The sequence below is a fragment of the Oncorhynchus kisutch genome, linkage group LG28 (assembly GCF_002021735.2).
Source record: "Oncorhynchus kisutch isolate 150728-3 linkage group LG28, Okis_V2, whole genome shotgun sequence".
NCBI classification, from domain to species: Eukaryota; Metazoa; Chordata; class Actinopteri; order Salmoniformes; family Salmonidae; genus Oncorhynchus; species Oncorhynchus kisutch.
This window is the reverse complement of record NC_034201.2, coordinates 22,484,809-22,512,127: the sequence shown is the minus strand read 5'-3', so window position 1 is coordinate 22,512,127 and position 27,319 is coordinate 22,484,809. Positions and strand designations below refer to the sequence as shown.

The 27,319-nt window shown below is 42.9% G+C and overlaps 1 protein-coding gene across 6 annotated transcripts in view; it reads right to left on the bottom strand.

Annotated features, from left to right (window-relative positions):
- Window positions 1–27,319, bottom strand: part of LOC109873440 (active breakpoint cluster region-related protein) — a 237,829-nt gene that overhangs the window by 66,094 nt on the left and 144,416 nt on the right. For all 6 annotated transcript variants that reach the window (XM_031808665.1, XM_031808666.1, XM_031808667.1 and 3 more), the window contains 6 exons: window positions 26,888–27,010; window positions 22,316–22,391; window positions 21,678–21,782; window positions 14,062–14,136; window positions 2,389–2,486; window positions 2,078–2,209 (listed from right to left, as the gene is read on the bottom strand). In XM_031808665.1, the coding sequence (XP_031664525.1) occupies window positions 2,078–2,209; window positions 2,389–2,486; window positions 14,062–14,136; window positions 21,678–21,782; window positions 22,316–22,391; window positions 26,888–27,010 (609 nt within the window). The remainder of the gene's footprint in view (window positions 1–2,077; window positions 2,210–2,388; window positions 2,487–14,061; window positions 14,137–21,677; window positions 21,783–22,315; window positions 22,392–26,887; window positions 27,011–27,319) is intronic.

The window sequence follows — 27,319 nt, the reverse complement described above, 5'->3', positions numbered from 1 at the left end:
CTCTGCCAGGCTGTTGAACCCCTGTGAGTGAGTAGTGGGCACATATTTTAGCCATGGGCATGACAGGCTGCAGTGAAGTTGGTATGAGGCAGGTCTGCAGCTCAGTGCCCCCCCCCACACACACACACTTATCCAACACAGCCTCCAGAGTCTAGCGTTCCACTCCTGTCAAAGAGCTAACAGGCCGACCCATCCACTCCTCCTCCTCTGCAGCTGTGCAGGAAGAAGAGAATCCTCATTAACCCATTAGTGGGGGTTACGGCTGATAAGAATTACAGTGGAATATAATCTGGTTCAACAGGTGCCTGGCCAAAGATCAGAAGGTGTTTTAATTAAGCTTTTAATTAGCCCTTTTCCCTCCATTGGACTAATCCTGGTCTGTAGTTCAGAGCAGAAAATAAAACCTGATAGTAATAGAATACATCATTGGTAGTAATCTCATTATTGTTGGTGCTCTACTGCAATGGTTCCCAACTCCAGTCCTCCTGTACCCCCAACAGTACACATTTGTATTGTAAAAACTAATCATCAAGCCCTCAATGAGTTGAATTAGGTGAGTTTGTCCAGGGCAACAACACAAATGTGCCGTTGGGAGTAATGGAGTTGGGAAAATCTGCTTTACTGTACTGCAAAGTAAAAGTGTATATTGCACAGTAGGAGTTTGTGGAGCAGTAGTAGCAGGTGTGTTTACTGTATGGAGTACTGCATGTTTCTGATAAACATTACAACAACCAATAATCATTTATGATACTTCAGAAACCCTTAGAGACTATCACTAAAGGAACAGTGGTATGTCACATGCAGGGACAAAATGGATTCCACATATGGGCTATGATGATGCCTGACATCTCAGCATTGCATTGCTAGGAAATGTGGACATTCCGCAGTTAGTACGAAGAGTTAGTACACACAGAGGACCATTCAACTAACAGCCCAGAGGTCCTCTCTGGTTCACTAGAGGCAAATAAAACCTTCTCTATCTAAACAGCATTTCCACAGTTAGTCAGAGAAAAGGAAACAGGGAACCATTTAAACAGCCCTCTAAAAACAAACTCTCTTCAAATTGGACTGCCAATGAGGGGGGAGTGAAGTGTCATTCATCACTATACTTGAAGAGGAAGAGAAGCATTGACACGTCAGTCAAGGACAGAAAACACAAGACAAACTTCAAATAACTTAAAAGAGATGCTGGAGTGTAAGATAGGAAAGGAACACAACCACAATCCTGGACAATATGTTGTTATTCATATAGTATGCATCAAAGTAGGACATCTTAGTACAACTGTACAATGTTCTCCACACAACACTAGTTCATGTTGCATCATTTGTAGAAAACAACTGTCTATGACTGATTTGAAAGGAATAATGTACATGTCCCTCAGTATTTCTACTTCTGACTACTCTTCTATACCAGGGGCCTGGTTCCTGAGACGACCCAGGGCTCAAACAGTGCCAACATTTTATTTGCATATGTGCCTAAATATTTAGCTGTGCGATTGGAAATGTACATTTAGAAGCACCAGTGTGGCTAGAAAATGTAAGGATTCTAGCTTTAAGGCCTCAAATACTTTTTCATTGTGCTCCTAAATTCCTTTGTGTGCTCCTACATGTTTCAACTTAGACACACACATGCTCCTGGTTAAAGGTCAGCGTAGAGGCCTGCTACCATATGAGGGAGGAACAACAACCTAACCACAGACTGTAATACACAACCCAAACATGTTACAGTCACAGGACATTCTGAGTGAGAAGGTTTTAAAGGGTCTTTTCACACAAGGAGGAAAACCCCTAACTCTCACACACACACACACACACACACACCCACCAATGGCAGCCCACCATCACAAAACTCATCTATTGTACACAAGAGGCCAGACAACAACAAGTGTGAGTCACACAACGGAGAAGAGTCTGAGCTGAATGTATATCTCCATAGTCTACTGATGTCCATAGGAGCTTGTGGTACACTATGTTTCTGCCAAGGTCTATAAAGAAAACAAGTCCATACATGCGTATGGAATAAGCATACAGTGAGTTTGGTTTCATGATGTGAGTTTTTCCCCCACTATCTCCTTACCTGCACCTGGCCCTTGCCCATGATGATGTCCACGATCTCATTGTCATCTTTGTTGAGCTTGGTCTTGTCGTAACATTTCTCGTAGCACAGGATCCGAAGGCACTGAGAACCCTCCAGCTCAATTTCAAACTCCTATTGGACAATGTACAGTCAGGACAGGAGAACAGGCTTCAATGTCCTATTGACCAGAGAACATTCTGTATGATGGAGTACTGGAATTGGAGTGAATTTGAGTAAAATGTCCTCTTGACAACATAACTGACAGTAATATGATCTGAATATTGGAGCTCTGTGTGGTGTTGGTCTCTCACCTCGTTCCACTGTGGTTCAATGGTGTCTCTGAAGACGCGGGTCTTGGCCTTGCTGACAAAGTAGCCATAAGAGTCCACCTCTAGGGTACAGTACAGATCTGAACAGGACACAGAGACAGGGTACAGTACAGATCTGAACAGGACACAGAGACACAGGGTACAGTACAGATCTGAACAGGACACAGACACAGGGTACAGTACAGATCTGAACAGGACACAGAGACACAGAGTACAGTACAGATCTGAACAGGACAGAGAGACACAGAGTACAGTACAGATCTGAACAGGACACAGAGACACAGGGTACAGTACAGATCTGAACAGGACAGAGAGACACAGGGTACAGTACAGATCTGAACAGGACAGAGACACAGGGTACAGTACAGATCTGAACAGGACAGAGACACAGAGTACAGTACAGATCTAAACAGGACACAGAGTACAGTACAGATCTGAACAGGACACAGAGTACAGTACAGATCTGAACAGGACAGAGACACAGGGTACAGTACAGATCTGAACAGGACAGAGACACAGAGTACAGTACAGATCTGAACAGGACAGAGAGACACAGAGTACAGTACAGATCTGAACAGGACACAGAGACACAGGGTACAGTACAGATCTGAACAGGACACAGAGACACAGGGTACAGTACAGATCTGAACAAGACACAGAGGAGTTAGACATCACAGTGAGTGGATCTAAAATAATCAGCAATTATAACACAATAATATCAACATCAACAGTATATGGATAAACATTTTCCTTAGTGCCAGGATGATACCAGTATCGTTAGATTGTGTTCAATGGCTAAAATACGGTCCTTTGGTCCTTTAAAAACCTGCTGTATGTAAAATATGATATGATTCAGCCTGGAAAATCAATTAATGTGACTCTGGATGACAACATAATGATGTTTGTTTCCAACATTTGGGCTGTTTTCCTAAAGAAGTTCAATCACTTCATGTTTTGTTTCCTTGCCACAAAACTAATGAGTATCACGTACTGGTATTGTCCCGGTCCTAATTTTCAGAATTGTACCACAACTGTGTAGAGTTAGACCATTTCTATATTAATGGTCAATCCACTGAAAATGTGTTTCTCAACCCCTTACCACCGAATGGTAGAGGCCTGCATTACCGACAGAATGAACACGGAACACAGACATGACTGGGCACAGCACACCATTACAATATCTCCCCAGCACTGGGGTCCCTGGGGTCTCTACTGCTCTCTGACAGCATGATGGATGGCTACCTGCTATGCCCCTGACCCTGGGAGTCACCACAGCTACACACACAGTCACATCACCCAGGCACAGACCTAGAGACAGTGTTTACACTGTAGCACAGTCACACATGACTTAGCAACATGAAAACAATGGCATGACCCATGTCTGTCTGGGTCTGGCTCATATACCTATATTCATCTCTGGGTTAGGGTATCATACCAGTTGAGGTATGGATGACCGTCAGTCTTCTGTCACAGAACAAGAACAGCACAGGGATCCAAACAAGAGAGAGGACTGGCATATTCTTCTGTCTTGGATAAGGTAGATATTAGGTGGGGGATAGTACCCAGTTGAGGTGTGGCAGGATCATTTAATCCAGGATCCATTTAATTCCTGCTGGTTTTCCAGCACACTGAACCTCTGATGTAATCATCACTCACAATGAGGAATCATTTAGTATGGGGAGTGTGACCATAGTCCTATGATCTCTTGTCACAATATAAGAACAGGCCTTATATCAATAATCAGACACTGCAAACAGTTAAATGGTTTATGATAAACCCATATTTATTAATGGAATAATGTCCTTTTTGTAAATTATTACCTGGTATTTCCTCATTGATTATAGAGGGTTATCTGTTAATATCCTGGTCAGAGAACTGATGGACAATGGGAAGCGTTCCAGAAAGGTTTATTCAGTGTAAAAGAATAGTTTCTTATCCCGGGTGGACATACCTGTTCATATCCCAGATTGTATTTTTGATAAAAACATGGTTGCACTGTTATTGATGTGTGTGTGAAGATGTTTAGACACTAATTCATGCTGTTGAATGTTAATTGAACAGGATGTGAAAGGGCTTCTTCCCATTGGTCAGATGCATGATCGGTATTGATAATTAAACCCTGTCATTTCTGTGTGAGTACAGACTAAGACAGGCAGGGTAAGATTGGCATACTGACGGGTACAGGAATGATTGAAGCCTGGCATTTCTTTTGAGTTGATTAGGCCTACTTTTTATTCATCGTCCTGTTTATTTGTTTTTGTAACTAATTGTACAGCCACAGGTTTACTAATAAAAGCTGCTGTCTGGGAAAGAAAAACCACATCTTTCCTGTCTGCCTCCTCACTGTTCCAATCCAACCACATGGTCAACCTCACAGGTGGGCAAACTGACCATCTGGGGTGTTTTCAAAATGGAGTCACGTTTTAATAATTATACAACATTCGCCACATGGTTGATTTAACAAAGTGAGAGGAAGGGGCCCTGTCACAGTACCACGATCATCTCTGACACTAACTTCTGTCAATATAATTTAGTAAGTCAAAGACTACCTTCCCACAGTGCACTACTTTTGACCAGACTTATGGACCCTGGTCAAAAAGCTCTGGTCAAAAGTAGTGCACTATAGTGAATAGGGTGCGGTGCATTTGGTACGCAGAAAATGTTACATTTAAGACCACTGTACATATTTGGACATAGGCCTAGTGTGCTCCTCCATTGAAGTGAGTTCATAGAGAGTTAGAACAGGGTAGTTTATCACTGTTAATGACCACAGAAATAGCATTTGGCTCTGTTTAGAGAAGAACCATTTCGGAAGCACAACTCCCCAATGTGTCAGATTTACACACCGGCAAACTCTGTTCAGACAGTGTGTAAACCAAAAACCACTCAAGGAAACATTCATACTCCTGGACCACTCAGATTTATCGAGAAGTTTATTTTTCCTCCATATCTGAAATAGGTTTATATGCCTGAAATCTTGCACTAAAAAACAGGGCCAGAGGGAACATATTTAGCCTCGTTTTCATTTGTCCTAGCTAGTAGTGTTGCCAGAGGAGAATTCAGAAATGGGACATGAGGAAGTGAAAGAGAGCTGGCGACTGAAGGTGATTGGGATATGAACAGGTATGTCCACCCGGGATAAGAAACTATTCTTTTACACTGAATAAACCTTTCTGGAACGCTTCCCATTGTCCATCAGTCATATCATTGGCAGACCTCTTCCTGCTGTTGTATAAAGGGTTAAAGCTGGTGGTCAGTGAGGGGTCTGAGCGAGGTCACACACACATACTGTCTATCGGGGTTAATGGATACTGTCCTGACTCTGTCCAGATGACCTGGAAGTTGACCCCCTCCCTTTTTGTGTGTCCTCTTTCCTAATCCTAGCCTGTAGCTGTGTGTTAAGTGGTAGGTGAAACAGTGGGCAGGAAAACAGAGACTCAAACAGTCATGCTGAAGACTCAAAGTAGGGGTTGCTAAAAAATTTTTTTAGGATTTACATTTTGGATGAGCTGAAAAATCACAAGGAATTCAGCAAAAATATGTTTAATTTAAGTATTCCCACAAATAAAGTAAAAAAAGACATGTCTCAATGTGTCTCAAGGTATGAAATTATTGTTATTTTTAAATTCAATCTCTTTTTGGGCCTAGTTGTAGTACATTTTCAATGTACCAATTATTATATTATTCTCCAGCCCCCTGATCAACTATATCGGCCAGCAGGCTGAATCTAGTTGCCCACCCCTGACTTAAAGCAATCAGTATACGTAGACTCTGGAAGAACAACAAGACGTAGCGACGGAGGGGGGAGAGGGCTGCTTTATGGTGTGCGAGTCCCTTCCCCTCTGTGTGTTTCCCAAACACAGATCCTTATTGTAACATGAACAATCTACCGCTTTATTTAGAACATATTGGAAGAAATCGGAACTCAAAAGGAACATTATGAAGAAGGAAACTGTGTAATCAAATTATTTCTCATTGGCTCCAGAATGATGACACCAATAAAAGGAGTAAAGGAAAAGCAGTTGAATGAGAAAAGCAGAGGGCTGGATAACATGAAGCATTATACAGTACTAGTTCAAAACTCCAATATGGTATTTTACTGGATATGTGTTGTGTGTATTATAATGCTGTATGAAACCACCAAATCTCCATCTCATAGATGTGCTACTATAATGTTCAGTGGTGTAGAAGATGACACCTTTATTCTAGGTCAATGTTTCCCCTCATTTTTGTATCGTATTTTTGGGGCGAACAAGTAGACTTCTAGAATCTTCCACTGACCCACTTCTGAAATGTTGCCCTGAGATGAAATGGAACTCTGCTTCCTATTGGATGAAACTGTGTGTGGCAACAGTGATAAGACCATTTTAATAGGACATGTTTGTACATACTCCAGAACTGTGTGACTTAATCATATTGTAATGACTGTAGGAGCCATATGTTGTAGTGTGCTATGGGCTACTGTATTATTATACATACACACAATCATACCAACACACAGGCACACACTCGTATGCAAGGGAGAAAATGGGTGACAGATGACTTGTACACAAACAATATGCCCTAAAGGCAGAATCCGAGCCATACAAAATGTGAGGACAGAGACCAGGGAAGCCGACAATAAAACGAAACATTAAATGACAGATGGTCTCCAGTCTCCATAACGAGCCTTTTCTAAAGAATCAGGGGATTTCCTAACAAACTAAGACCTCTCTACAAGACGGCATCCAAACGGCATCATACACAGACAAACACGTTTGTACCAGTACTTACTTTATTACAAGTCAACCAACATAATATTTTCGACCATATCACAGGTTCCAACCCAAGTGCCAATGTGATTTAGCAAACTTCAGGCGATGTTATGGTTAGATGGCATGAAAATAGAGCTCTTTGGCCAAGTACACCAATCCCAATACGCCAAACGTTTGACTGGTACTGTATATAACATTCTATTGGTTGCGTTCACCCACGACTGCGTGGCCACGCACGCCTCCAACTCAATCATCAAGTTTGCGGACGACACAACAGTGGTAGGCTTGATTACCAACAACGACGAGACGGCCTACAGGGAGGAGTTGAGGGCCCTCGGAGTGTGGTGTCAGGAAAATAACCTCACACTCAACGTCAACAAAACTAAGGAGATGATTGTGGACTTCAGGAAACAGCAGAGGGAACACCCCCCTATCCACATCGATGGAACAGTAGTGGAGAGGGTAGCACGTTTTAAGTTCCTCGGCATACACATCACAGACAAACTGAATTGGTCCACTCACACAGACAGCATCGTGAAGAAGGCGCAGCAGCGCCTCTTCAACCTCAGGAGGCTGAAGAAATTTGGCTTGTCACCAAAAGCAGTGGTCCAGCTAGAACCCGGACTTGAACCCGATCGAACATCTCTGGAGAGACCTGAAAATAGCTGTGCAGCGATGCTCCCCATCCAACCTGCCAATTGAGAAACTCACCAAATACAGGTGTGCCAACTTGTTGCGTCATACCCAATAAGACTCGAGGCTGTAATTGCTGCCAAGGGTGCTTCAACAAAGTACTGAGTAAAGGGTCTGAATGCTTACGGAAATATGATATTTCCATAGTGTTTCTATACATTTGCAAAATTTTCTAAAAACTTGTTTTTGCTTTGTCATTATGGGGTATAGTGTGTCGATTGATGAGGGGGATTTTTTAAAAATAAAATACTAATTATTTAATCAATTTTAGAATAAGGCAAAATGTGGAAAAAGTCAAGGGGTCTGAATACTTTCCCAATACACTATATTTGTATTATTTTTTTGTTGTACTTCTTACCCTTTTTCTCCCCAGTTTTGAGATATCCAATTAGTAGTTACAGTCTTGTCCCATCGCTGCAACTCCTGTATGGACTCGGGAGAGGCGAAGGTCAAGAGCCATGTATCCTCCGAAACACGACCCTGCCAAGCCGCACTGCTTCTTGACACACTGCTCGCTTACCCCGGAAGCCAGTCGCACCAATGTGTCGAAGGAAACGCTGTACAACTGGCGACCGTGTCAGCGAGTCGCTAGAGCGCGATAGGACAAGGACATCCCACCCGACCAAGCCCTACCTTAACCAGGACGACGCTGGGCCAATTGTGCGCCACCTCATGGGTCTCCCGGTCGCGGCTGTCTGTGACACAGCCTGGGATCGAACTCAGGTCTGTAGTGACGCCTCAAGCACTTAGACCACTGCGCCACTCGAGAGGCCCCAGACTTTTCCAAACACAAAAATACACCCTATCTTCCATCACAATACACCCACATACTGTGCTTTTGATGTCCTCTGTTATCTATGTTTTTCCCCTAACGTGTTGATTCCTACCTAACTTCATGCTTTTGAGTACTTTGTGTTCCAGTTCCTTATAAATGAAGATGTATTATTTCAATATTGATCCTTACTTCTAATGCTGGCTTTATCTATTTATAAATACTACAAGTAGAAAGTTGAGTACTAATTATTTGACAACATTCCCTATTTTGAATGGTATAGTGTATTTGTAGTTTATTTCTTTATCAAGTGTTGTATTTACATTTGTATTACAATCCCTACCATGGATAATATTGGGTGTTCCATTATTTGACTCCTCTATGGGAACTTTGTATTATTTACAAAAGCCACGGAGTAGTCGTGGCGTCTCGGAACAGTTGGTTATCAATATACAGTTTGTAGACTACAAGAGGTACACATTTTCCTTTAAGTCTATTCACCTTGAAGTGTGGGTACAGAACTTTGCACCGGTCTGCAATTTCCTTCGGGAACTGATCATTCATTGCTATTTTTGTGCCAGCGAGTCTTTTGTCCAGGCTATTAACTATTATTTCAATCTTTAAAAAAAAGCTCATTTGGAAAACCATTGGGCGCTCGTATGTATCGCTATCCTGTCTTTCTGAAACAGTGTACACGTTAAAATCTGATGTTGTCGACAGTATCGCCTGGGATCTGTAGCGCTTTAAGGAGGAATTCTTTCACCACGCTTTCAGGCTCTTCACCTTAACTTTCTTTAATACCAGTAAGTATCCAATTTTGTCGCCTGGGACCTAATCTGTATTACAAGTACGACTTACAAGTACGACTTCGCTCAGAAGCAGTCTCCTTATGAAGTAACTTCATGTCCGTTTCAATAGTATTGACTGTCCCTTTTAGCTGGTTTGTTTCTTTCTCCATTGTTGCATTTTTTTCACCACTCATTTCAAGGCTCCTTCATTTCTTTACTGACAAGTTCAATACTCCCAATCTATTGATTTTAGCAGGTCGGTTTCCACTCTTAGCTTACCAGGTGTTGAAAAACATAAATCGGTGTCTGTCGAGGAATCTCGTAGTTCTTACATGGAGTTTGGTTCTCCATTTTTTCCCTGATTACTCCAACATGTTTTGACCTGGACTGCTTTCATAATATTTATCAATAAACCTCTCTAGCCTTGTACATTTTTGGGGGTTATTATCCAGCTTGAATGTTATTGTTGTGAGTAAATGGATCAGTAGTGCTACTATTTAGTCAGTTTTAGAGATAATGAATATTGCTTCTTCAGTCCGCCATCACACATCCCTTCAGGGCATTTCCTCAGTTTTTTGTCCCTGTGCTGAACCAGGTGTCAGGAAGGGGAGGGAGGGAAATAGGTTATGGGGTTGTTTTGTCCCTGTGCTGAACCAGGTGTCAGGAAGGGGAGGGAGGGAAATAGGTTATGGGGTTATTTTGTCCCTGTGCTGAACCAGGTGTCAGGAAGGGAGGGAGGGAAATAGGTTATGGGGTTATTTTGTCCCTGTGCTGAACCAGGTGTCAGGAAGGGAGGGAGGGAAATAGGTTATGGGGTTATTTTTGTCCCTGTGCTGAACCAGGTGTCAGGAAGGGAGGGAGGGAAATAGGTTATGGGGTTATTTTGTCCCTGTGCTGAACCAGGTGTCAGGAAGGGGAGGGAGGGAAATAGGTTATGGGGTTATTTAGCTTCCAGTGGTTCTGGGACCCTTGTTAAGGTCAACAGCATCATGAACTTGGACATTTTTGCCAAAAACCTGGTTGCCTCTGCAAGGAGACTGAAACTTGGACGCAAGTGAATCTTCCAGCAAGACAATAACCCCAAAAACAAATCAAAATGGTTAATTGATGACAAAATCAGCATTGGCCACCTCAGTCTCTTGAACCTCATTGAAAACCTGTGGTTTGAATTGAAGAGGGCCGTCTATAAGTGCAGATCTGGATCTGGAAAGATTATGTACAGATCTAAGATCCCTCCCAATGAGTTCTCCAATCTCATAACACTCAGCCTTTTTCTAAAATGTTTCATCCTCCCAATGGGAGGGTGCTGGAGTATTGAAAACGGGAATCAACATTTTTTACACCCATCTTTTTTTATTACTTGTTTTAAAAAAGTATTATTTGAGCGCAATTGTATTAGTAAAAAATATTAGAAAATAAATAAAAAATGTGCATACAATACATCTAGGTACTTGTATTATTTATTTTATACTGTCTTTTTTGCTTATCTTTATCAAGGGATCCAATAATTGCGGACCCACTGTAGGTGACGTTACTAGCTACAACTAGCTACTATCTGATACATAGACATAGGAGACGTAGGAGACACTCTACCCATGGAGGGGTGTTTAGAGTAAAACAGCATATCTTACATTAGAGGACAGGCTCCACCAGAACAATGCAATGGTATCAATACTCCTTCCTCTCCCGCATATCAGAAGGGCATGATAATGGTTTGGTCTACTGAGAAAACAGAGGGAACAGTAAAACCAAACCACTTCCACGTCCCTCTCTGCTCTGGAGAGGATCAAACAGGCTTTCAGTGGAGACAGCTTTCCCATTTTTCTCCAATTTATTACACAAGAAAATCAATTTCTGAAGCGTTCATAAAGTACAGTACAGGCTGTAATGGTAAAAGTGAGGCAGAGGTTGGTTGTTTTTTTCCTCTTGTGGTGATATTTGAACGGGTGCTTCTTCTGTAACAGGCAGTAGAGCGTGTTCAGTGGAGTGGCAGCTGTCTGGTAGAGACATATCTGAGCCACTCTACAGCTCACTGACATCATATCACCCTGATCACTCATACTAAGGCTATCACACATGCACCGGGCAGAGAGAGGGAGAGGGTGTGTAGACAAACAGACAGACAGACAAAATGCTTCTCCTGGCCTTCACAGTCCATGTGTGTGTGTCCCTTGAGGGTCCGACTGTGGCTGTGTAGGGGCCACTCTGTTCCCGTCAACTTTCTTTATGGAGTAGCTGTGTCTTTGACAGCCCCTAGCATCAAAGCAGCCACAGGAATGTGACTGTGGTCCAGAGCTGCTCCTCAGGGACTGGCCCTGTGGTGCGCTCTCTACCACTCTACCTCCAGCCCCCCCTAATTCATTCTCTCTCACTCTACCCCTCTCTCTCTTTGTCTCTCTCTCTCTCTCTCCACCTCTTCCTCATCTCCCTTTCTCTCGCTCTCTCCCCATCTCGTTCTTTCTCTCCATTTCTCTCCCTTTTATCAGAAGAAGCCTGGAAACACATCGGTAATAGCTTGAGGTAGCAGAAGCACCTAACCACAGATTTTAACTTGTTACTGATCTCTATAATACATAAACAACTTTTGGAAAGCTCCTTTTCTGAGCTAGCCATTAAAAACGTATTGTCCACAGATGTAATTGAATCTGAAACACACTTTAACTGGAAGAGAATATTGAAAAATGATACATTTAAGCAATAAGGCATGAGGGGGTGTGGTATATGTCCAGTATACCACGGCTAAGGGTTGTTCTTATGCACAACGCAACGCGGAGTGCCTGGATATAGCCCTTAACCGTGGTATACTGGCCATATACCACAAACCCCTGAGGTGCCTTATTGCTATTATAAATGTAATTGGAGCAGTAAAAATAAATGTTTTGTCATACCCGTGGGATACGGTCTGATATACCACGGCTGTCAGTCAATCAGCATTCAGGACTCGACCCAACCCAGTTCATAATTTAAGTTTGTTCACAGACTGTATTCAACACCAAGGAAATGTTTACTATAAATTTGGCCCCAACTTCCAACTGTTCACCGTGTCCCCTCAATCAGGTAGGCACATCCATTTCAAATGGTGCTAATCAAGGGACAATTGAAGACTGAACAAATATAATTGACTCCGTAAATAACAATCTCAGCTAAAGCCCCACACATACAAACCAATTATGTATATTTAGACTTTCTCTGCTTTCAGGCCCACTGGGAATGGGTGGTGGGTGGGCATCTAGTCATAGAGTGGGAGGGCAAGGGGGATTGGGGGAGACTCTGGGGATGGATGGTGGGAGGGGGGCTGATAAGCAACCTCAGTTGCTGGGTGGGATAGGAAGGGGTGGGAGGCATTCTGTTTTTAGTATTTATGCTGCAGTAGTTTGTGTCAGGGGGCTAGGGTCAGTTTGTTAAATCTGGAGTACTTCTCCTGTCTTATGCGGTGTCCTGTGTGAATTTAAGTATGCTCTCTCTAATTCTCTCTTTCTTTATCTCTCTCGGAGGACCTGAGCCCTAGGACCATGCCTCAGGACTACCTGGCATGATGACTCCTTGCTGTCCCCAGTCCACCTGGCCGTGCTGCTGCTCCAGTTTCAACTGTTCTGCCTGCGGCTATGGAATCCTGACCTGTTCACCGGACGTGCTACCTGTCCCAGAGCTGATGTTTTCAACTCTCTAGAGACAACAGGAGTGGTAGAGATACTCTTAATGATCAGCTATGAAAAGCCAACTGACATTTACTCCTGAAGTCCTGACTTGCTGCACCCTCGACAACTACTGTGATTATTATTATTTTACCATGCTGGTCATTTATGAACATTTGAACATCTTGGCCATGTTCTGTTATAATCTCCACCCGGCACAGCCAGAAGAGGACTGGCCACCCCACATAGCCTGGTTCCCCTCTAGGTTTCTTCCTAGGTTTTGGCCTTTCTAGGGAGTTTTTCCTAGCCATCGTGCTTCTTCACCTGCATTGCTTGCTGTTTGGGGTTTTAGGCTGGGTTTCTGAACAGCACTTTGAGATATCATCTGATGTGCGAAGGTCTATATAAAATACATTTGATTTAATTCAGGGTGTGGCGGGACAACGCAGGCGGTGGAATGGGTCGGTGTTATCGTCATATGCATTTCTTTGTTTTTGTACTTATAACCCCCCCCCCTTCTGAATTAGAAAATTCCAAAACGAAATCAAAAGTTAGTCAAAAAATAATAATAGATATCCCGTTACTGTAAATCCTTAACCATTAGGGAGATTAAATAATACCTGACCCTGGTTCAATGGTAGAGGGTGACTTCTACCACTGTGCTGGGGGTCTATTTGATGTATTTTGGGGAAATAAGACAACCAGTATGAAGGGACAGACAGAGGGACACCTACACTCTTTCTCGCTGTCATCTCGGTCTTCTCTGTTGGGATGCCACACAAGTTGTAAATGATATGCTCCAACAATCATCATCATCACACACACACAAACACACACACACACACACACACACACACACACACACACACACACACACACACACACACACACACACACACACACACACACACACACACACACACACACACACACACACACACACACACACAGGTGGTGATGGGCAGATGTTGAACACATGCAGTATAAGCCCAGTATGACAGAGAAAGACTTACTGGCTGACTCTTTGAAGCCTTTGGCAGAGTGGACGATCACATGGAGGAATCCATACAGGCCTGAGGTTTCCTCATCTGAAACAAACAGCACAACAACAGTTAGTCACCGTCTGTCACACTCATTATCAGTGACCTGTAAGTGGCCTGGGACAGCTCATTATCATTACCTCGAGGGTGTGTCAAATGAGACCCTATTCCCTATATAGTGTACTACTTTTGTCCAGGGTCCATGGTGTGGGAGCAGAGGAAAGCACGTATATCCTACCAATGGGACATTAAGAACATAGAACTGGCGGGTTATACACTATCGGCAAGACAGAACAGCAGCCTCTGGTAAGACATGGGGCGGGGGCCTACGCATTTATGTAAACAACAGTTGGTGCACGATATCTAAGGAAGTCTCAAAGTTTTGATCGCCTGAGGTGGAGAATCTTATGATAAGCTGCAGACCTCACTATTTACCCAGAGAGTTTTCATTCCTTTTTTCTGTAGCTGTCTACATACCAGCACAGAGCTGTATTCTGCCATAAACAAACAGGAAAACACTCATCCAGAGGCGCCATTCCTATTGGCCGGGGACTTTAATGCTGAGAAACTTAAATCCGTTTACCTAATTTCTATCAACATGATAAATGTGCAACCAGAGGTAAAACAATTCTAGACCACCTCTACTCCACACACAGAAACGCGTACAAAGCTCCCCCTCGCCCTCCATTTGGCAAATCTGGAAGCCCCAGTGATTCGGACTATAAAAAAAGTGGTCAGATGAAGCAGATGCTAAACTACAGGACTGTTACAGACTGGATATGTTCCGGGATTCTTCCAATGGCATTGAGGAGTACACCACATCAGTCACTGACTTGATCAATAAGTGCATCGAGGACGTCGTCCACACAGTGACTGTACGTACATACCCCAACCAGAAGCCATGGATTACAGGCAACATCCTCACTGAGCTAACGTGTAGAGCTGCCGCTTTCAAGGAGCAGGACTCTAACCCGGAAGCTTATAAGAAATCCCGCTATGCCCTCCGACGAACCACCAAACAGGCAAAGCGTCAATACAGGATTAAGATCGAATTATACGACACCGGCTCCGACGCTCATCGGATGTGGCAGGACTTGCAAACTATTTATAGACTACAAAGGGAAGCACAACCGAGAGCTGCCCAGTGACACGAGCCTACCAGACGAGCTAAATAACTTCTATGCTTGCTTCGAGGCAAATAACACTGAAACATGCATGAGAGCATCAACTATCCAGATGACCATGTGATTAATGTGAGGAAGACCTTTAAACAGGTCAATATTCACAAGGCACTGGGGCAGACGGATTACCAGGACGTGTACTCTAAGCATGCGCTGACCATCCGGAAATTGTCTTCACTGACATTTTTAACCTTTCCCTGTCTGAGTCTGTAATACCAACATGTTTCAAGCAGACCACCATAGTCCCTGTGCCCAAGAACACTAAGGTACCCTGCCTAAATTACTACCGAACCGTAGCAGTCACGTCTGTAGCCATGAAATGCTTTGAAAGGCTGGTCATGGCTCACATCAACACCCTCACATCAACACCCAAGACCCACTCCAATTTGCATACCGCCCAAACAGATCCACAGATGATGCAAACTCTATTGCACTCCACACTGTCCTTTCCTACCTGGACAAAAGGGACACCTATGTGAGAATGCTATTCATTGACTACAGCTCAGTGTTCAACACCATAGTGCCCTCAAAACTCATCACTAAGCTAAGGACCCGGGGACTAAACCCCTCCCTCTGCAACTGGATCCAAGACCTCCTGACGGGTCGCTCCCAGGTGGTAAGGGTGGGAAACAACAAATCCGCCACGCTGATCCTCAGCACGGGGCCCCTCAGGGATTCGTGCTCAGTCCCCTCCTGTACTCCGTGTTCACTCATGACTGCACAGCCAGGCACAACTCCCAACAACATCATTAAGTTTGCTGATGACAGTGGTAGGCCTGATCACTGACAATGATGAGACAACCTATAGGGAGGAGGTCAGAGACCTGACCATGTGATGCCAGGACAACAACCTCTCCCTCAACATGATCAAGACAAAGGAGATGATTGTGGACTAGAGGAAAAAGAGGAAAAAGAGGACCAAGCACGCCCCCGTTCTCATCAACGGGGCTGTAGTGGAGCAGGTTGAGAGCTTCAAGCTCCTTGGCGTCCACATCAACAACAAACTATCATGGTCCAAGCACACCAAGACAGTCGTGAAGAGGGCATGAAAAAATCTATTCCCCCTCACAAGACAAGATTTGGCATGGGTCCTCAGATACTCAAAAGATTTTACAGCTGCACCCTTGAGAGCATCCTGACGGGTTGCATCACTGCCTGGTATGGCAACTGCTCTGCCTCCGACCGCAAGGCACTAGAGGTTAGTGCAAACGGCCCTGTACATCACCAGGGCCAAGCTTCCTTCCATCCAGGACCTCTATACCAGTCAGAGGAAGGCCGTAAAAATTGTCAAAGACTCCAGCCACTCGAGTCATAGACTGTTCTCTCTGCTACCACACGGCAAGCGGTACCGGAGCGCCAAGTCTAGGTCCAAGAGGCTTCTAAACAGCTTCTACCCCCAAGCCATAAGACTCCTGAACAGCTTATCAAAAGGCTACCCAGACTATTTGCCCCCCCTCACCACCACCACTGCTCTGTTATTATCTATGGATAGCCACTTTAATAACTCCACCTACATGTACATAATTACCTCAATTACCTCGACACCGGTGCCCCCGCACATTGACACATTGACTCTGTACCGGTACCCCCTGTATATAGCCCCACTATTGTTATTTCCTGCTGCTATTTAATTATTTGTTTTCCTAATCTCTTACTTTTTTTTAGGTATTTTTATTTTTTTGGTATTTTTCTTAAAACTGCATTGTTGGTTAAGGGCTTGTAAGGAAGCATTTCACTATAAGGTCTACGACACCTGTTGTATTCGGCGCATTTGACAAATACAATTTGATTTGATTTAATTTATATTTTTGTTAGAAAGGAAAGGGTTTAACACTGAAAGAAAAAAGATCCAATCAGGATTTTTCTTTGGTGGTCTGTGGAGAGATAACTCTAGCTAGCTAAGTCAGCCAAGAATTTTGGAGTGGTGCCATTGACTGGTAATGGGTGTGACCGTTTTTACAAAAACTCATGAAAACTTCTGCCTTCTCGAAGGCTGACAGGTCCCTGCACAATAGTGAGCAGTAGTTTTTCCAGGGTCTAGCTAGCTTTTGTTGTAGGCTAGTTTGCAGTGGTTGCAGCAGGTGTTATTGAAGAGGATGTTGTTGCTAATTTTTTAGCGTTGCCCTTTTCAAGATCAACTTTCAACAGGAAGTTACATTTAAAATCATCATAATCTGGTGAGAGGAACTGCTGCTAACTAGCTCATTGAAAATAACGGTTTATGAAACATTATTTCGTTTAAAATGGCAGCATTCACATTAATGTAGAAGTGTTGAAAAACAATATTATATTCTTATTTACAATAAAAGTGTCTCCAAAATATAACACTTTATTTACCATGCTTTTCTATTGGGCACAAACAGCATCCAACAAGTTTGTAGTGTCACAAGCTTGACAAGTACAGTGCATTCTGAAAGTATTCAGACCCTGTACAGGTTTTCAACATTTTGTTACGTTACAGCCTTATTCTAAAATGGATCAAATAAAAATAAAATCCCTCAATCTATACAAATTACCGTATAATGACAAAGCTATAACAAGTTAAGAAAATGTTGCACATTTATCAATAATAAAAACAGAAATACCTTATTTACATTAGTATTCAAACCCTTTGCTATGAGATTCGAAATTGAGCTCAAGTGCAACCCATTTCCATTGAACATCATTGAGATGTTTCTTCATCTTGATTGGAGTCCACCTGTGGTAAATTCAATTGATTGGACATGATTTGGAAAGGCACACACCTGTCTATATAATGTCCCATAGTTGACAGTGCATGTCAGAGCAAAAGCCAAGCTATGAGGTCGAAGGAATTGTCTGTAGAGCGTCGAGACAGGATTGTGTCGAGGCACAGATCTGGGGAAGGGTACCAAAACATTTCTGCAGCATTGAAGGTCCCCAAGAACACAGTGGCCTCCAGTATAATTAAATGGAAACCGTTTGGAACCACCAAGACTGTGCAGTCGGGGGAGAAGGTCCTTGGTCAGGGAGATGACCAAGAACCAATGGTCACTCTGACAGAGCTTCAGTTCCTCTGTGGAGATGGGAGAACTTTCCAGAAGGACAACCATCTCTGCAGCAACCATCTCTGAAAAACAAGATTCTCTGGTCTGATAAAACCAAGATTGAACTCTTTGGCCTGAATGCCAAGTATCATGTCTGGAGGACACCTGGCACCACCCCTACGGTGAAGCATGGTGGTGGCAGGACCACCCATGGTGGTAGCAGCATCATGCTGTGGGGATGATTTTCAGACTGGGGTGAAGGTTCACCTACCAACAGGACAATGACCCTAAGCACACTGCCAAGACAACACAGGAGTGGCTTCGGGACAAGTCCCTGAATGTCCTTGAATGGCCCAGCCAGAGCCCGGACTTGAACCCGATCGCACATCTCAGGAGAGACATAATAATAGCTGTGCAGCGACGCTCCCTTCCAACCTGACAGAGCTTGAGAGGATCTGCAGAGAAGAATGTGAGAAACTCCCCAAATACAGGTGTGCCAAGCTTGTAGCGTCATACCCAAGAAGACTCAAGGCTGTAATCGCTGCTGAAGGTGCTTCAACAAAAAAAATTGTAAAGGGTCTGAATACTTGTGAGATATGTGATATTTCCATGTTATCTTTTTAATAAATTAGCAAAAATGTCTAAAAACCTGTTTTTACTTTGTCATCGTGGGGTGAAACTGGCTGAAACTGAAGCAGGCCTTTTGGAGATCCCCACAGGCCCACCGGGTCATGCTCTGGAGAGGTACTGAGCCCTGGACAAACAATATCTCACGTGTATGAATGGTGCTATGGACCGTATGTGAACAGTCACAAACAGGTCATGCCACCAAGAGAGAGGGAGAATGCAGAGAAGATCTAGACTGTAATCTTAAATTTCCACCATCCACTTTCAGACATGTCATTCTGTCCATCTTAACCACAACAAAAAGACTCACTAAAGGAGATGATAGCAATAACCTGTCAATGTGTATTCCTATATCCCCGTAAGGTCAGGATCAGAGTTATAGTAATCGGAGCCTAGATCTGTGGTTAGTTGCTTCTACCTGGTCCCTGTAATGGCCTGTGTGTTGCGTCAGAAAGAGCCATGGGAACTAGGGGTCACATTCCTCCTCCAGCTGGTCTATATTTCACCCCTCCACAACTCCTTACATTTCATAGCATGGTCTGCCAATGAACCGGAGCCGGAGTCTTTGCCATACTGTGCTGTAAAGTGACTATAAAGGAGAAAGAATGTAAATCTTTGCTTTGCTTAATGACATTTCAGACCCCCTCTAAACTGGAGAGAACAGACGTGTTTGATGTCAGTATAAAGAGAGTTGCTTTGACAAACTGAATGTAAGCAATCAGGAACGCTCAGTGCAAGCTAGGAGCTGTACTTCAGGTCAACACAAGGAAAATGAAAATGTAAATGCAACATGTAAAGTGTTGGCTTATTTCCCACAAATTATGTTTACATCCCTGTTAGTGATCATTTCTCCTATGCCAAGATAATCCATCCACCTGACAGGTGTGGCATATCAAGAAGCTGATTTAACAGCATGATCATTACACAGGTGCACCTTGTGCTAGGGACAACAGGCCATTCTAAAATGTGTAGTTTTGTCACAACAATGCCTCAGATGTCTCATGTTGAGGGAGTGTGCAATTGGAATGCTGACTGCAGGAATGTCCACCAGAGCTGTTGCCAGAGAATTTAATGATCATTTCTCGAACATAAGCCGTTTCCAACGCTGTTTTAGAGCATTAGAATTCTTCACCTGCAGGATCCTCTGAGACTAGCCACCTGGACAGCTGATAAAACTGTAGGTTTACACAAACAATTCATTTTTGCACAAATTTTCAGAAACCGTCTCAGGAAAGGTCATCTGCATTCTCGTCACCCTCACCAGGGTCTTGACCCGACTGCAGTTTGGCTTCGTAACCTTCGATGGCCACTGGCACACTGGAAAAGTGTGCACTTCACGGATGAATCCCGGTTTCAACTGTACCGGGCAGATTGCTGATGTCAACATTTGGTAGCGGTGGGGTTATGGTATGGTCAGGCATAAGCTACAGACAATGAACACAATTGCATTTTTTCGATAGCAATATGAATGCACAGAGATACCGAGATGAGATCCTCAGGGCCATTGTCGTGCCATTCATCTGCCGCCATCACCCCATGTTTCAGCATGATAATGCACGGCCCAATGTCGCAAGGATCTGTACACAATTCCTGGAAGCTGAAAATGTCCCAGTTCTTCAATGTCCTGCATACTCAAACATGTCACCATTGAGCATATTTGGGATGCTCTGGATCGACATGAAGACAGCACGTTCCAGTTTCCGCCAATATCCAGCAACTTCACACAGGCATTGAAGATGAGTGGGACAACATTCCACGGCCCACAATGAACAGCCTGATTAAATCTATGCAAAGGAGATGTGTCACGCTGCATGAGGCAAATGGTGTTCACACCAGATGCGGACTGGTTTTCTGATCCAAGCCTCTACCTTATTTTTTAAGGTATCTGTGACCAACAGATGCATATGTGTATTTCCCAGTCATGTGAAATCCATAGATTAGGGACTAATTAATGTAGTTTTTTGACTGATTTCCTTGGACTGTAAGTCAGTAACATCATTGAAACTGTTGCATTTATATTTTTGTTCAGAGTGTATCGCTGTCTGTAATCAAGGTTTTAAAATACTGTGGCCTGACTCAGAAAATCTATATGTAACTTGTAAATAATGGAGCCAATTTAGATTTAGACTACATGATATCCAACTCAGTACACGAAGTCAAGCAGAAACAAGATAACAAAATATCATTCAGTGTAAGCAAAGCCACATTGGAAACACCACTGCCTTGCAAGAAAACATGTTTCTCTTCTGAGAGAGGCTACCTGGGGCGGCAGGCAGGCAAGCCTAGTGGTTAGAGCGTTGGACTAGTAACCGGAAGGTTGCCAGATCGAATTAAGGTAAAAAGGTACAAATCTGTCGTTCTGACCCTGAACAAGGCAGTTAACCCACTGTTTCTAGGCCTCATTGTAAATAAGAATTTGTTCTTAACTGACTTGCCTAGTTAAATAAAGGTAAACAAATACAAATAAACTACAGTTATTGCATCTCGAAGAAAAGCATGAAAACACATCAGATGTGAATAGAAGAGTGCTGTGGTAAATTTTATGAATGGTTTCTAGTTTGTTAAATGTGGGTCTGTGTGAGTGAAGTTGTGTATGTGAGTGTGTGTATCTCCTGTAGCTGCGTGTGTAAGCTGAGCGTCTCCCTGCCATTTCCTGTCCCCCAGTGCATCCTGGGAGCTCACAGTGGGGCTGCCAGGTGGCTTTAATGTCACCCCAATCCAAACATCCCATCTGAGGAAGTAGAAAGGAAAATGTGAGTGTGTGTGTGTGTCCTACCATCTTTATTACTGGTGACAGGGATGTTGTGGACAGTTCGGAGTTTGCAGCAGGAGCTGGTGAGGACCTGCAGCTCTACAGAGCTCAACTGACACGTCTGCAGATCTGAAGACAAACACAGAAATACACAATCAATAAACCTGAACATAAAGCCGGGCTATAGGTTGTACAATGTGAATCCATGGTAGAGTTGAAAAAACAGTGGTAAGAAACCAATATCACTGTCTGCTCACTCTCAAATCAAATTGTATTGGTCACATGCACATATTTAGCAGATGTTATTGCTTGTGTAGCGAAATGCTTACGTTCTTAGCTCCAAAGGTGCAGTAATATCTAACAATACAAACAAATCTCAAAGTAAAATAATGGAATTAAGAAGTATAGAAATATTAGGACGAGCAATGTCAGAGTCCAGAGTATAAATATGTGATGGGATGTATAGCCATTATGGACAGTATGTGGATAGAATATGTAGTATATCTGAAGAATACGTAGGATAAAATAGTATGTACAGCAATAGCTGAACAGGATGGCCTTGACTAGAATACAGTATAGACATATAAAGTGGGTAAAACAGTATGTAAACATTATTAAAGTGACCAGTGTTCAATGTCTATGTACATAGACTCCTCCTGTACCTTTCTTCTGTAGTTTTTGGATGCTCTCCCTCCACTCTGACCTCTCATAGTCTGAAGACAGGAGGAACAGGTAGCTCTGAGGACAAAACAGGGGGAAACTTTCAGGAAAAAGTGGAAATAACATTTTATAGGACAACTGCTCCCTCCAGTGATGAAAAATTAACAGTACATCAATATAGCAATCATGGACCTAGCTGCTAATCCAAACCACAGATGTAAACTAGAGGTCGACCGATTATGATTTTTCAACGCCGATGCCCATTATTAGAGGACCAAAAAAGCAGATTCCCATTAATCGGCTGATTTTAATATATATATATATTTGTAATGAAGACAATTACAACAATACTGAATGAACACTTTTATTTTAACTAAATATAATACATAAATAAGATCAATTTAGTCTCAAATAAATAATGAAACATGTTCAATTTGGTTTAAATAATGCAAAAACAGTGTTGAAGGTAAAAACACAATATTTGCCATGTAAAAAAGCTAACGTTTAAGTTCCTTGCTCAGAACATGAAAACATATGAAAGCTGGTGGTTCCTTTTAACACGAGTCTTCAATATTCCCAGGTAAGAAGTTTTATTGTTTTTTATATAAGATAAGTTTAATGCTAACTAGCACCTTACCGTGGCTCCTTGCTGCACTTGCATAACAGGTAGTCAGCCTGCCACGCAGTCTCCTCGTGGAGTGCAATGTAATCGGCCATGATCGGCATCCAAAAATGCTGATTACCGATTGTTATGAAAACTTGAAATCGGCCCTAATTAATCAGCCATTCTGATTAACCGGTCGACCTCTAATTTAGTAGAGGCAGATTATCCAACCCCAAACATAGGCATCAACCCTTTACACTCATGGGAACTGGCTAACATGGATAGGGCTAAATGTAAATGTTTCTTACAGAAGAAATATGAAAAACAAATACATAACCATGGTACCAGTTGAAAGGGAACAGTTTGGAGATGATGGGAAACATAGACACAAGACTGAATCCAAACATTACACTGTTGATTTTATGTGCATTTACCACACATTTAGATGATAACGGAAATACTCTGGATACACTCAGTAACATGATAAGACCATTCCTGGACAATGGTCCACTATAAATCACAATCTGGGTCAGGTGTGAATGATCTGAAAGTTTGTTTGATTGAAATCTTATTAGCTAAGTTATAAAACACAATATTACAGTGTTAGGCTTTCACAATGCAGTTCAGGGAAACAGATCATTTTGGTGCGCATAGAAAGGAGTCATGATTGCATTCAGGTGCTTGTGCAGCAGCAAATTTCCTTCACAGTAGACAAACAAAGGCTCATTCTGTTCAGAACAACCCAGGGTATAACGCCATGTCCTCTTGTAACTGGACATCAAACAGAGTGATCATAAACGCCCCATCCTGGACTTATGGCAACTCAACAACCATCGTTGAGTCTTGTTCACCACAGTTGACCTCAAGGATGCTTATTTCCACGTCGGCGTTTATCAATGGCTCTTCCATTGTTTGGACAAAGCCGTCCAGTTGTCGAGGATTGCTGTCTCCCCTCGGTGCCCATGCACATTCCACTACAACAGTGGTTCCCAAACCTTTACAGTCCCGTACCCCTTCCAACATTCAACCTCCAGCTGCGTACCCCCTCTAGCACCAGGGTCAGCGCACTCTCAAATGTTGTTTTTTGCCATCATTGTAAGCCTGCCACACACACTATACGATACATTTATTAAACATAAGAATTAGAGAGTTTTTGTCCCAAGCTGGCTCGTGGGAAGTGACAAAGAGCTCTTATAGGACCAGGGCACAAATAATAATCTTCAATCATTTAGCCCTTTTATTTAGCCATCTTACATATAAAACTGTATTTGGTCATTGAAAATTGTGAATAACACACTACAGGTTAATGAGAAGGGTGTGCTTGAAAAGATGCACATAACTCCACAATGTTGGGTTGTATTAGAGAGGGTCTCAGTTTTAAATCATTTTCAACACACAGTCTGTGCCTGTATTTAATTTTCATGCTAGTGAGGGCTGAGAATAAATTCTCACATAGGTACGTGATTGCAAAGGGAATCAGTGTCTTAACAGCGCATTTTACCAAGGCAGGATACTCTGAGCTCAGCCCAATCCCGAAATCTGTCAGTGGTTTCTCATTAAATAAAAGTTTCACAGAACCACTTGTTGCAATTTTGATGAGGCTCTCTTGTTCAGATATCGGTAAGTGGACTGGAGGCAGGGCATGAAAGGGATAACGAATCCAGTCATTTGTGTTGTCCAGTTCAGGCAAAGTACCTGCTTAACTGCGCACCCAACTCACTCAGGTGCTTCGCTATATCACATTTGACATTGCCCATAAGCTTGTGTTCATTTGCACACAGAAAATCATATAAATGATGGACCTGTGTGTTGTCCTTGTTAATGTCCTTGTTAATGTCCTTGTTAATGCAGACAGGGCAGACAGAGAAGAGCTCCAACTTCTTAGTCATAGGCTCAGTTTTGTCCCGCACAGTGAATATAGTTGAGGAGAGTCCCTGTAATCCTAGATTCAGATCATTCAGGCGAGAAAAGAACATCACCCAGATAGGCCAGTCGTGTGAGAAACTCATCATCATGCAAGCAGTCAGACAGGTGAAAATTATGGTCAGTAAAGAAAACTTTAAGCTGGTCTCCCAATTAATAATTTTTTTTTTTTTTTAATAAAAACATGTCAATACTTTGCCCCTTGATAACCAGCACACCAGCATGTTGATAACCAGATAACCAGTATGTTGTAAAGGCATTACATGGTCGCAGCCCATATCATTGCATAGTGCATTCCTCTCGTGGATGTTGCAGTGTACCCAAGTGCTTGCACGCGCACTACCACTCCACTATGTCTCCCTTCATGGCTTTTGCACCAACAGTACAGATAACAACACCTCTTGACCACCAAAGTCCATTTGATGTCACAAAGCTGTCCAGTACATTAAAAATATCCTCTCTTGTTGTCTTGGTTTGCAGAAAAGGATGTCTTCCTTAATAATTGACCCCACATAAACGTAACGGACATGTACCAGGAAGCTGTGCCAGGCATGTTGACTCATCTAGATGTAACGCATAGAATTCACTAGCTTGTATGCGAAGCAATAATTGTTTCAAAACATCTCCTGTCATGTCACTGATGTGTCGTGAAACAGTGTTTTTGATGAAGTAATTGTCTGTATAGTTCTTTGGGCCTTTTTAATAAGTCCTCCACTATAGCATGGGGCATGCCTGTCCTAATCACCTGGTAGCTCACCATATAAGATGTTTCTAGCCCCTTCTTATGAATGGTATCTGTTGCTTTTATACATGTCTTACTACTCAAAAGTCGTCTTTATTCTCGCTCAAAAAACTCCCATGGATTATTTTTCAAATGGTCATGTTTCATTTCTAAATGTCTGCGCAAGAGTGAAGGTATCCCGCAAGAGTGAAGGTTTCCCGCAAGAGTGAAGGTTTCCCACAAGAGTGAAGGTTTCCCACAAGAGTGAAGGTTTCCCACAAGAGTGTAACGGTTAATGTGATTGGATGTTAATTTTTTGACTAGGCTACAGTACCTGTATTTGACATTGTGTTGTTATTTCACTGAACACTAAATGGTTTAATTAGATTTTTTGGCAGTGAAACGAGGATACTCAGGCGAGAAAAAAACCTCACCCAAATGTATAGCCCCGTTGGAAAATATAAATGGACTGTTAGAAAACGTGAAGAAATGTGAATCACATTTGTATTGGATTAACCCCGACGGTAGTGCCCCAGTTTGGGACTACCTGCACTAGAGGCATTGCCATGTCACGGGCACTGTACAGAGACATCTCCGTCTTAGAGAATTGTACGATGGCTAGATTAGCTTCCCCTCACTTCCCCTCACCCAGGTAGATTACCATGTACCACAACAGGCTTCTCAGGAAACAAGCTATTGGCAATCAGGGCGTTATGCAAGTATCCCATAGTGAAATGTCGAACCGAGTCGACTGAAAGAGAACTTTGGTGTGACAGTATGTAACCCTGATTCTCTGTAAGAGACATCGCACCAGACTTGTGTAAGAGGTAGTTCTTAGAATGAGGAAACCAGAGTAGTGCAGGGTGTTATATAGATGTGCATGCCATACACCATGCCATACACCACTCTGTTTGGCATGATTGAATAAGGCTTCAACCAATGACTTGCAAAAGAGTGCGTGTCCCATAGTGAGACACACTCTTTCAGAGGACCGGGGTTACATAACGTAACCTAAAGTTTCCAACAGGCCAATATTCAACATACTTTAGCTCAGAAAACATGGTAATGAACTACAATGCCCATAATCCATTGCACACCTTCTTGACCAGTCTGGGTAGCCACAGAGACAGAGAGCAGTTGCTTCGCGAGCTATCTCTACCTGAAAATACATGCTGTAAATCAGGGATGGGCAACTGTCGGCCCTTTTGAAAGCCCTCGAAACAAAACATTATTTTTTTTAGATAATCTAACCAAAACGACCTCAAAAAGCCAAATTGCTCAAAATAGATCTGATCCAGGGCCAGTGTTTAGGCAGCAGTAGTTTACCTTGCCGTGTTTGTTGTGGATGCGGAAGGGGATGGTGGGAGAGTGTAACAGCAGCCAGGACTCCTGCTCATTCATCTTCTTCCTCAGACGCTCCACATTACGACTCTGGCCCTTCAGCGCTTTCTACACACACACAAACAAACAGGGCATTATTCTTTTGACCTAAACATGAAAACACCACCAGGTAGAATTCATAGCAAGCAGTGCACTGGAATGACATTCAGATGAACTGAAATGACATTCACTCTCATGGGATGGTATGCCAAAAAGAACTAACTGATAGTCACACCTCCAATAAGCCACAGATATGACTGTATTGAGGCATATGTCACTGTGCTTCTATGACTATATGCACCATGCCACTGCCTACTTCATTTGTCTATTTAGCAAACAAGACAGTTCATAATCAGTGCCTTTATCACAGTCAACACA